At 35.4% G+C, this 12459-nt stretch overlaps 1 protein-coding gene across 6 annotated transcripts in view; it reads left to right on the top strand.

The window, feature by feature from the left end:
- The window catches only part of LOC149792919 (intermembrane lipid transfer protein VPS13A-like), a 345749-nt gene extending 333355 nt beyond the window's left edge, over nt 1-12394 (top strand). For all 6 annotated transcript variants that reach the window (XM_089966749.1, XM_089966747.1, XM_089966746.1 and 3 more), the window contains 3 exons: nt 2943-3069; nt 7095-7178; nt 8453-12394. In XM_089966749.1, coding sequence (XP_089822875.1) covers nt 2943-3069; nt 7095-7178; nt 8453-8497 — 256 coding nt within the window. In that variant the 3' untranslated portion in view covers nt 8498-12394. The remainder of the gene's footprint in view (nt 1-2942; nt 3070-7094; nt 7179-8452) is intronic.
- The last annotated feature ends 65 nt before the right edge of the window (nt 12395-12459 follow it).

Raw genomic sequence — 12459 nt, 5'->3', positions numbered from 1 at the left:
CGAATCTGACCACAACAATGTCCATGCTAATCTGATCACAACCATGTCCATTCTATTCTGATCACAACCATGTCCATGCTAATCTAACCACAACCATGTCCATGCTAATCTGACCACAACAGTGTCCATGCTAATCTGACCACAACCATGTCCATGCTAATCTGACCACAACAATGTCCATGCTAATCTGACCACAACCATGTCCATGCGAATCTGACCACAACCATGTCCATTCTGTTCTGACCACAACCATGTTCATGCTAACCTGACCACCATGTCCATGCTAATCTGACCTCAACATTGTCCATGCTAATCTGACCACAACCATGTCCATGCGAATCTGACGACAACCATGTCCATTCTATTCTGACCACAACCATGTCCATGCTAATCTGACCACCACCATGTCCATGCTAATCTGACCACCAACATGTCCATGCTAATCTGACCACAACCATGTCCATGCTGTTGTGAACAAGTTTGTAAACTGGACTTACTTGACCATGGTATCAAATCAAAGGTAAGCATAATAAGTCATTGCAACAGACTTGTATCACTATTAAAATATGGTGGCATCAACATGACGTTTTCAACTCAGCACTTGTTATGTTTTTGATGATAGAAATTTAGTCTGACACTGGTATTAATTTCAGAATTAAAGGACATGACACAAGTTTTTATATGCAATGGATTGTCAGGCATGATAACAGACATGTAGAAATTGAGTTTTAAGAAAGGAAATAATGTATCTCTTGACAGTATCAGATTACAGCACCATGATCTTGTATATATGATATTAGGTTCAAAGGTCAAAGCATGTCCAGAATTTTTTTACTGCACTTGCCTTGTGAACAAACTGGGAACTTTAACACACAAGAAAATAATTTTATTACCAAATGTTTTTTTCCTATTTTTAAAGAATATTGTACATTGCTTCAGTACTGTCATGTGCTCTTACAGAATTATTACTAACCTTTGAGAAGGAGCAACAATTAAAAGGTAAATACATGTAGCTCCGAGCCCCAGTCAGCAAAGCTGACAGTCTAAGTGTATAAATATAAAAATAATAAGGTGAAATGCATATCAGTTTAATAAACTATATAATGGTATTCAACAATTACCGGACAATTTTCCAGTGCAATTGTTTCCAATCCATACAAGACCTGTTCAAGTTGCCAGTTAATTCATCATGCAAAATTAAAGATGAGAGTGATTCCTTTCCATGTCCCTTCTATGTTGCTCATCTGTAACTTCCACCTTGTATACCTCTATCAGTACTTCCGTTAGCCTTGTTTCCATTCTCCCAGCCCTGCTTGTTAGTACTTCTGGTACCCTTGTTTCTGACTCTGGCCCTCAGTCTTCACACTACTGCCTATTCTCCCAGCCCTCCACATCTTCTCCTTTCTATCTTTGGGTGGCATCCTACCCCACCTGGAATGCTTCTTGTGGATTAGAAGGGAAGTACAATTTTGCCTCTGTGTTCAATCACACAAGAACTAACACAGACCTTTCATCAGCATAATGGCAATTAAATCATTAGGTCAGCTCATACACTCACATCTAAATATTCCACACGCACTTGTTCTATACTAAAGGCTGTAATAACAACAATAATTTCACAACTTCTGATACATACACACATATCCCTAATTCTCTATTTAGTAAACTATCAACATCAACAATATTCTGATGCATATCCTACTATACAAACAATAAAAGACACATACAGATATAAAATGCCTAATAATATGTGCACAAGGCCAACAGAGCCTAACTCTGCACATGCCACCACTATATTCAAATAAAAACAAGTACATGTTTTAACACTACGCACTATTAAATTCAGTTATGCACCACAATGCAACATCATAGCAGATTACACCATCCACTTCAGGTTTATCCTTACAACTACATATATTAATCTTGAACATTATGACATGTTGATAATTCAGCTATACATAGGAGATTAAATTTCTACTAAATTAAATGCACATAATAACATAAATCTTATGACACATAGTTAGGAAAGTGAAACAGATTTGGGCAAAGATATTTTACCTCAGAAGCCTTTGTTCCAACTCTCATCTTAAGTTCCTAGAACTCCCTTTTCTGCTCTTTTACAATTGCCTAGTTTGCTCTCGGAGTGCAGTCTAGTGTCTCCCAACTCTTTCCACGTCCAAACGTGCACTGATTCTTTCCCAATGAATGTAACAGAATGATGTCTGGCTGCATGAGAAACCTGTCCCAAATTTGACTATCTTAGTTCTGATTGGATACCGGTGATCTCTTTGAAAACTGTCTGGGGTAGTAGCACTGATACATTATAATGTCATGTTTCCCAGTCTCTAAACCTAAGCTGATGGGTGACATCACTGCTGATTGCAAAACAAACATCACCACTGTGGCAAGGTTCTCTTTGAAGTAACGCAAATTTGACCGTAATGCAATGGCTAAGGCATGGACATGCAATTTCTTTGTTTCAGAATCGGTCTAAAGTCATAATATTATATAACACGTATGGACATTACCCAGAGTACTTTGAATTACAGATTCTATCAGAATACATTTATAAACATGAAGCAGGAATTGTTAGCAAATTTTCTCACACGTGACAAGTACTTAGCATGAAAACAAATTTGGGAAAGAAACTGACTTTTCTGGAATTCTTGCATTCATTTCAGCCACTAGAGCATCGGCTGCTTTGAACAATTCTTGTTCTTGGCAGCTGGAGAAAACTTTACCTCTGGGTGAGCTCAAATCCAGAGTCAGAACTAATCCCCTTGGACCATGGCTTTGAATCACTTGGCCATGGATGCTTGCACTGTCCAGGGAAGAAATTTGTGTGCCTTTTTTGTGGCAGCAAGGGCTGTATTTATTTATTGTATGCATTTTATGACTTGCACATGTTTTGTGCCAATATTGAATGTTTTCTGTCTTTGAAGGCGGTTGTTGTTTGCCAGTCGAGGTGATATTTTTGGCCAGTGGGCAGCTGAGTTTACCTATACCTGGGCAGAGTTGAAAGAAAAACCCAAGGTCTCGGCCAAAGGAGGAGTGGAAATTACATTGAAGGTAAGTGTTTATTCTTTCTATTAAAAAAGCTGTAGCTTTCCTAATTTTACCCATTCATGTCTGAAAGTTCAGGCAACTTACAAAATGTACTCTGGACATTAGTGCTGTTAGTCAATCAGATTAGTCAAATCATTAGTTGACCAAAATGATCCAAGCAGTTTTGGCAGGACATCAGCTAAACAAATTAATAAATGATTAATTAATCACTATTGGTCAGCCAAAACTTGTAATCAAGCATGAAATTTTGTTTGGGATTCCCAGCTAGCACTACTATAGATTATATATCTGCAATAACAAACACTATGGGTCAGGTCTATATTACATACATCGCTTATTAGCAAAACAGTAGGATTACTTTCAATAGCATTATCCTTGTTGTTTTGAGTCATGACAAAAACAGATCCGAGAAATGTCTCATGTGTTATACGTCCAGTTATTCTCATTTCTTTGCTACCGAGGATAAAATAATAAACACATCTCAGTTAATGTAAATACAACTCGGTTTGGCACTGATAGTCTCTAGTGTAAAGAAATCAGAAAACATCCCACCCACCCCCATTGGATGGAAAACTGCTTAACCATTGCATGTGCCAGAATTGTAAATCAGGCAGGGCTAATGCTGTTGTTGTTGTTGTAGGGTTTTAATGCCATTTTTCAGCACATGATAGGCTATACATGGCAGAAAGTATTAATGGTGGAGGAAGAACCCGGGAAAACCTCGGAAAGAACCACCGACCCACGAGAAGCTACTGGCAAGCTTTCTCACATACCCACATTGGCTGAATCCGAGACTTGAACCCACGCAGACGGAGGTGAGATAGCAGTGATCTGTAACGGAGAGCACTTTAGACCACGCGACCACTCGAGGCCCCACAGGGCTAATATGCTTGCATTTAAAACCAGTAGTCTCAATTCAGATTAGTAAGCCCTTGCTTACAATGGTTGAGCAAGAAGTCAAACAATTACATGATCAGATTGAGGTTTCTTAATACATATTATTACATGTTACGGAGCTTGTTACACTCATGGCATATCAGCTGTGTATGACTTGCTCAATTTTAGGTACTGTTGATTAAATTCATGTGGGACACTTCACATACAGTCTGACAGCCTGGAGAAAACACTGCACATTTTTTTTATCTCAAATATAAATCTTCCTTTCCATACACATTAACAAACTTGTGTCCTGTGCTAGCAGAATTAATGTTTGTGTGTCTGGTCATTGTGTCCAACATACACATACACTGTACTTAACAAACTTGTATCCTCTGCTGCCAGAGTTAATGTTTGTCTGGTCATTGTGTCAAACATGCACTGTACTTAACAAACTTGTGTCCTGTGCTAGCAGAATTAATGTTTGTGTGTCTGGTCATTGTGTCCAACATACACTGTACTTAATGGGGCCCCGAGTGGCCGAGTGGTCTAAAGCACTTTACATTATGGATCACTGCCATCTCACCCACGATCTTCCGCATTTGAGCTGGACACTCTAACCACTATGCCACCGGAGCGGTGGTCCCTAGTGTAAAAATCTAAAGTAAAATTAACATGAAGACCAAACTTTGACATACAGAGTCCTTAATCGGCAGGGATTACTGACATAAATGTATCCACAAAATACAAATTGTATAGCTAATGTATGATCACCACTTCTTAAAACGGACCATTGCCATCTCATCTCAGTCTGCGTGGGTTCGAGTCTCAGATTCAGCCAATGTGGGTATGTGAGAAAGCTTGCCAGTAGCTTCTCGTGGGTAGTTGGTTCTTTCCAGGGTTGTCTGGGGTTCTTCCTCCACAATTAATACTGGCCGCCATATATAGCCTATTATGTGCTGAAAAATGGCATTGAACCCTACAACAACAACAACACTGTACTTAACAAACTTGTGTCCTGTGCTAGCAGAATTAATGTATGTGTGTGGTCTTTGTGTCCAACATACACTGTAATTAACAAACTTGTATCCTGTGCTAGCAGAATTAATGTATGTGTCTGGTCTTTGTGTCCAACATACACTGTAATTAACAAACTTGTGTCCTGTGCTAGCAGAATTAATGTATGTGTCTGGTCTTTGTGTCCAACATACACTGTAATTAACAAACTTGTGTCCTGTGCTAGCAGAATTAATGTATGTGTCTGGTCTTTGTGTCCAACATACACTGTAATTAACTCAGTAATGAATATTGTATGTGTTTAAACAATGGTAAGATATAAGTATCACCCTTCCAATGATATTTATGTTTCTTGTGTGAAATATTATGCACATCAGATGTAAGGGTTGGGAGATGTATAATTGGATGGACACAGGTGAGCCATTAGGTTCCACAGAACTCTGGTTTATATGTTGATTACATTTCCTGATCACATTAATGTGAAAAAATAAAGTCTGCTACCTCTGGAATTCATTCTCCCAGAAAGACAAAACATATTGTTTGAGAAGTTTGTAATTATTATAGTTTGCCTGTTCTCATGATTGCTTAAAACATATTTTGGAATATTAATCGAATGACTTCATAAGAGTAACTTTTTATTCAAGAGTCCACTGGTTGATAAAAGCAATAGCAATTTTGAAATTAGCATTAGTTCCTTTGTCACTGATGACCAGATTCTGCTTGTGGCAACCCAAAGCCTTTTTAGAGGGTTAATCACTTATTCCCTTGAAGGTCTTTAGTAAAACTAGCTTGCAGCAGCAAGAAACATTGGTGTACCTTGCATGATTTGTATATCTAATTTATACCACAAGAAATCTTCTATTCCTTTTCCTCCTATGTCTTATTCAAGTATTGTTTGCTTACAAGACCAAGTGAGCTTTAGTATGATAATGTTTCATTCATTCATCAGACATTTGCTTTGGTGAAAGCTTAACTTTGTAGTAATATTATTCATATTTGACAGTGTTTTTAACTTTTCAACCACACACACAAACAATATAGAGAAAGCCAACCCAAAGCTTTTGTCCTCAAAAAAAGGACTTCATCAGCACATTGATTTAAGTTCGTCTGAAGTATCATGGCATATCCACAATGTTTGTCCTGGACATATTTTAATTTGCAACTCAGTAAAAATCCTAAATCAAGAACAAGCCTGGTTCAGATATGTGAATCAGTTTACATCCGTGCATACAAACTGATGCTAAACAGGGACAGGGGCCATTAGAACCTACCACATATCTGGGACAATCTGTCAACATCACTCACCATTCAACTGAGTGATGTTAACAGTCAGTAGAGATTAAATTAGTCTGCTGATGAAGTCCTTTGCATGGGGACAAAAGCTTCAGGTTATCTTTCTCTATATTGTTCAGGTATGTGGCAAAAACTGTCAAATATGAAGACATTTGCTTGTTACAACTTTGGCGGTACAGTGTAATGTTTTTTTATACAGCTGTGATCATAGAATTTAGGTTTATATTGTCAGTATCTTAGACATGTTCAAACATGAGTGAGATATATGCATAATAATGAGGTGATTTGCATGGGATTGTCTAAGCTGGTTATATATTCATTATAATGAGGTGATTTATGTATCACTGAGCTGGTTATACATGCATTATAATGAGGTGATTTACATATTGTCTGAGCTGGTTATATATGTATAATAATGAGGTGATTTGCATATCATTGTCTGAGCTGGTTATATATGCATAATAATGGGGTGATTTGTGTATCGTCTGAGCTGGTTATATATGCATCATAATGAGGTGATTTGCATATCATTGTCTGAGCTGGATATATGTGTATAATAATGAGGTGATTTGAGTATCATTGTCATTGTCAGCTTGTTGCTACTCTGAGGTCACATTTCTGATGAGATTTTGATCGAATGAGGAAAATGCTTAAATTCTCAGACAGGTTCAATAATGAGATTCATGTATATTAACAAGATCATGCTAATCTTCTATTTTTTCTCCCTTTTTTCTTTTTAATTAAGATTTGTCTGAACATCTTGTTAATTTAAATTCCAGTCCTAATATGAGGCATTAAAATTTCCCTCATTTTTATCAGCGTATGCATTTTCTATCTTATAGGAAAAGGAGAAGAGGAAATTTTCTTTGCTTGGTGGTGGCAGCTCTAAAAAGGAGATTCACATTACAGACAAGAAGCTCTCTGAGGTAAATAAAATTCAGTTACTTAAAAGTTGTGCCTGTTCACATGTTCGTACATCTGTGTTTGTTCATTTTGTTTAATTAGGCTCTCAAAAACTTTAACCCTTTTTAACCTATTCTCAGGAAAACTGGTAGGTTACTTCCTTTTAGAAAGAAAAACTCGACCTTATCAAAACTAGTAAATGTGATACATTTCTCTTGCACAAGTGAATTTGGTCTTTTCAGCTATCAGTTCATTACAGTAAATTTTCTAGCCCCTTTTCCACCTATGCTCATGAAAATGGATATGTGAATATACATCATACAACCATACCCAAACAAAGTCACTGTGACCTAATTTTCTTGCTCGAGTAAATTTTGTATTTGTTAGCGATCGTTTCTCCCTCAGTATCTTCGGTTGTATTTCATCTACTATTGGTGTGAGAATAACTCATTGATACAAAAAATCAGGTAATTGTGACCCAGCGCTCATGCCTGGGTGACATTTGTATTTTCAGCTATTTGTTCCATATACCCTCAATATCTTAAACTGTATTTCACCAGCATTTATGAAACTTGGCATGTGGGTGCATCTCAAGATGGGTAACTACAGCATACCAGCATATACAAAACTAGGTAATTGTAACCTATTCTTCATACTTGACTTTTATTTTCATTGCACTTTGCAATGCACTTATTGCTAATAGCTGTAGAAACACGATGTGTCGTAGGAGTGTATGGAAGGTATTCTTAGAATGAGATCAGTAGACAGTAGCTAAGACGTCAGGCTTTTATTCATAGAATGTTTCAAGCATAAAAATTGGTACTTGATTTTCAATTATTGTGCTTCACTACAAATTCTTACAAATTGACGGAATTTTTTTCCACATAGTTAATTTCTGGAAATTACTGGAGTAGCACTTCTCAGATAAATGTTTTGCTCTAAATATTCCAATTCATTTTTAAATAGATTCATTCTTGAAAATCAAATTTTAAATGTCTGCATCATTCTACCATCAGGAGGTCCACTGTCTCAGTGGTTAAGCTTTTGAACTCGATGACCAGAATGGTGCAGGTTCAATTCCAACCATCTGATCAACCTAGACCAACTAATGTGGTGTGTCTTGGAGAAAAGCCCATTACTTGCCTTTACAAAATTAAACATTTAGAGTGTTGTTGTGAAATCCTTAACCAGTCTCTCTAATCAACAAAATATTTTACTCCAAAGAAAAACCACCATTTTGAGCTTTATTTTCTTTTAATTTCAGAAAAATGTGCAATAGTTTTCTGTCTTGTTTCAGTGGATTGTTGGGAAGATTCATGAGGCAATGGACAACTACCGTTAAAAAAATCTTCTGGAACTCCCTCTGAATCCTATTTGTGGAAAGATCATGTGACTTGACACATTGCAGTAATGAGATGTAGTGCTATTGAGATCTGCAACCTATCAACAGCTTCTAGTGCAATTATATATAAAATACTCCCATTTATTGCTGATATTATATATGCAACATAAAACACAAGGCAAACTATTATCTTATGCATTAAATTGATTTAAATCTATTCTTCTTATACTTTTTAATTTGATTTAAATACGCTGTTCATGTACCATTTGGGTTTATTTTAATTTCATGTTTTCCACAAGTCCTCTAGTCACATGGTCATGTTTACAGTGGTTTTCAGTTGTAAATTATAAGCCTTTCTTGTGTATTTTCAATTCATTGCAATGTCATTTCAGTCAATTAAATTGGTGGAATAATCTACTCTTGTTTCATATAATTGTTACAATATCTTGGACAAATAACATATCAAGTTCCAGTCTGTCGTCATTGCTGGACAGCAAGTGCATGAAAGACATTGTAGACGGTTATGATACAAAAAAAGCATCAATGTTACTTGTGTATGTTTTTGAAACTTCTTAAATGATGTTATTGTATAGTTTATTATATAATCTGCAGTTACTCAACTTTCAAGTGGTAATTATTAATAGTCTATTTTAGAATAAAGAACAAGAACAGAGCAGGTGTATCGTTAATTCAGTATATTGGGTGTAATTATGTTAGAAAATTTTGGTAGCTGACCAGCATGAAAATGTCATTGACTTTTAAATGTAATAACATGATAATCACACGATGTACGAGCTGTACAGATAATTATGTATGTACAAGTCGTACAGATAATATTTATAAGTTATGGAAATAAAGGATGATGAAAGGTAACATGCTTAACGTGATCGTATTAGTTTTGTGTACATTACTGAAAGCGATGTATGAAATTCAGTATGTACGAATACAATGTAAAGTATTGTGGTAAGAGGTGTTATGGAATAAATAACGAATCCGATACAATAAAACCTGGTTTGATACTCGTATAAATACATTAGATTGGGATGATTTGAATTGTCACCTACCAAGTTAATTTGGCTTTTTAACTGTATTGACTTTGCCACAAACAATAGAGTATTGACTTAATACTGTATTGACTTTGCCACAAACAAAAAGAGTACATGAAGTCCATTATATTGATTCTAAAGGAGTAATGGCTTGTCACTGGATTTTTCATCTGTTTGATATGAGTCAACTTGCCTGTAGTTGTCTTTTGTAAAGTACTGGATTTCAAAGTAATGCCATTTAATGATGTTAGCTACTCCAGTTTAATTAACTTTGTATTTAAAAAACAAAAATTGCTACTTATCTTCAAATTATTGTTTTTAAATTAAGCTTTATTTAATTTGTAAATGTGATGTTTTCCAGGAAACTCAATACCCTTTAGTCATAGTGACCCAGTTTGTTAATACCCTTTAGTCATTGTGACCCAGTTTGTTAATACCTTTTAGACAGTGACCCAGTTTGTTAAATGATGTTATCATGCTTACTGAAGGATGCTAAAGTGGGCTTTTTAAAAATAATTTACACATTTTTCCTTTACACAAGATATGCTGCATACAGTTTTTCAGACATAATTATAGTAACATAACACTTAAAATAACAGTTTTATTGATGCGTTTTGTCTCCTTTGGCAGCATAAGTTTCTCGTCTTTCTTTATGTTGTACAGAAAAATTCCTGTTGTAACTTTACACATGACATGCTATATTTGAGTAGGGGTGGTTCCCTATAGTTACATGTCACGTTAATTTTGTGGTATATGTGTCTGTATTAGTTTAGAAACCTCAAAGGTGGCAGAAGAGGCAATACAATGCTCATTTACATATGGATGAATGGACGGATAGACAGTTATGGTTGGGCAATGGCTCTATGTACTTTTGAAATGCATACGAGATAAGAGTAATGTTTTAGCTGTTTATGGATACCTACTGTATTTGTAAATCAAGTCCAAGTATTAAAATAACAGACTGAGCCCCTATCCCATAATATGCCATTAGATCATGGTCTGTCTTGTTTGTTCAAATTGATTACTCCAAGCAAATTGCATAGACCCAAATCTGCCAGCACATTATATGAAATCTGTTCTGGGTCTGTGCGGTTTGTATGTGGAGTATATATTGTACTTGATATTAATATTTTAATGCCTGTTTTAAGTTGCCTGAACATTTGACTTGGAAAAGCTCATTTCTGTTATTGCTTTATTGGATTATGCATGGATTATAAATAATTGCATTGATAATTTGGCATGTGTTTAAATCATACAATGAACAACCATTGCAATTGTTTTAGTTCTTTTACACTTTTTGAGGGGGTGAGTAATTTTGATATTTTAAATAGAGAATTTTAATGAGTGTTGTGTGAAATTGGTGTCCAGCATGACCTGATATGCCTTGAGTATGTAAGCTTCCATAAGAGCGTGCATTTAATAGGTCTTGCCTCTAGGTTGAGTTTTTGTTTCTTTTTCATATTTGTTTTGCCTCGCAAGTTCAGAGAGGCTTCTTTTTTCATCATTTACTATTAGTTAACCTAACATCACACTGGTCATGGATGTTCAAATTCGCCCAATGGTTTTACCATTTATTAGAATGTTTATTTTGGGCAATGTCCGCCTGTTAAATGGGTGTTGTGGGGTACATGACCCAAGTGATTGATAGGACTAAAATAATTCTAGTTCATACATATGAATTGAAACAGACTAATGAATATTTGACAGAAAGATCACATTAGAATATCACTTAAAATGTACCTGTAAAAGAGTAATGCAAAATGGACACTACAGGTGTACTGACTAACCATAACAGCAAAGAAAATGAGACGGCACCTCCAAATATATACAAGTGGTTGACCTCACTGATATGCTTTACAAGACTGAATACAACAATTGGAGAAATTGATATGTACACAGTTGATCATTTTGCTCAATAAAAGGTTCATGGAATGCAATATAATATGTAAGCTTATTTTTGTTCCCGGATTCTAATTTTTTATTTCTTTATTTTTATTGACATTATTGTTGTACATCTTGTGTTATCCACACTTCTCAACATAAACATGTACACATACATTATTAAATGTAAAAACCTATTCTGTAGATTTCCTTCAAAAAATTTCATGAGCTGCCACATCCTGTCAATATTATTGTTTGCAACCTGTTTAATAATATTTGGCTTCTCTTTTTGTCAAGCCAAAATTAACAAGACAGCAGGCACGTTTGGTTAGTTTTTTTTTATTCGTGCATATTTTGTAACTCGTACATTCTCACCATACTTACCTTTATTTATTCTGTGACATGCTCAGCTGTCCCTTGAACCATGGGGTCCAGGTCACAGTTGTAAATCTGATTTAAGGTTTTGGTTAAAATGTTTCATTTGTTATTTCTTCAACCAATTAATTCTTTATTTGTTTTTGTGTCCTCAACTATTTTTTTTACTTTTTTGTGTTGTCCTAAACCAATTAACTGTTGTTTTGTCCTAAACCAATTAATTCTTCATACTAAAGATGAAGCTAAGACAATCAACCTTTTGACATCAAGGTCACTTGCCAATGCTTTGATTTTTGGCTCATCAGGCATGACATGGCCTTTTCGTCTCATTATTTCATTCAAAGGTTTTCCAAAAAGATGCATGGCTTGCTTCATCTTACTATCATAAAAGAAAGTTGAAACAAAAACAATTATTTGACAGCACATGTGACGCTTCTAATATCCATGTTGTTGGGTGCTTTGCTTCCAAAAATTTGTACATCTGCTTGTAATTACATTTTTTAAAATACAAAATGTAGCAAAATTGTTGTAACGCCTTTCTTACCCATCTTATCCCAAGTTTCAACAAAAATAAATTTAAAAAATTTGACATAGATACATGTGTTGTCTTGATTTCATTATCAATTTAAGGGTATTTTTGCCACTAAAAAGTTAATTTCT

This window comes from Sinohyriopsis cumingii, chromosome 8 (genome assembly GCF_028554795.1).
Source record: "Sinohyriopsis cumingii isolate HCF-2022 chromosome 8, ASM2855479v2, whole genome shotgun sequence".
NCBI lineage: Eukaryota > Metazoa > Mollusca > Bivalvia > Unionida > Unionidae > Sinohyriopsis > Sinohyriopsis cumingii.
This window is presented reverse-complemented; position numbering and strand designations above follow the sequence as displayed.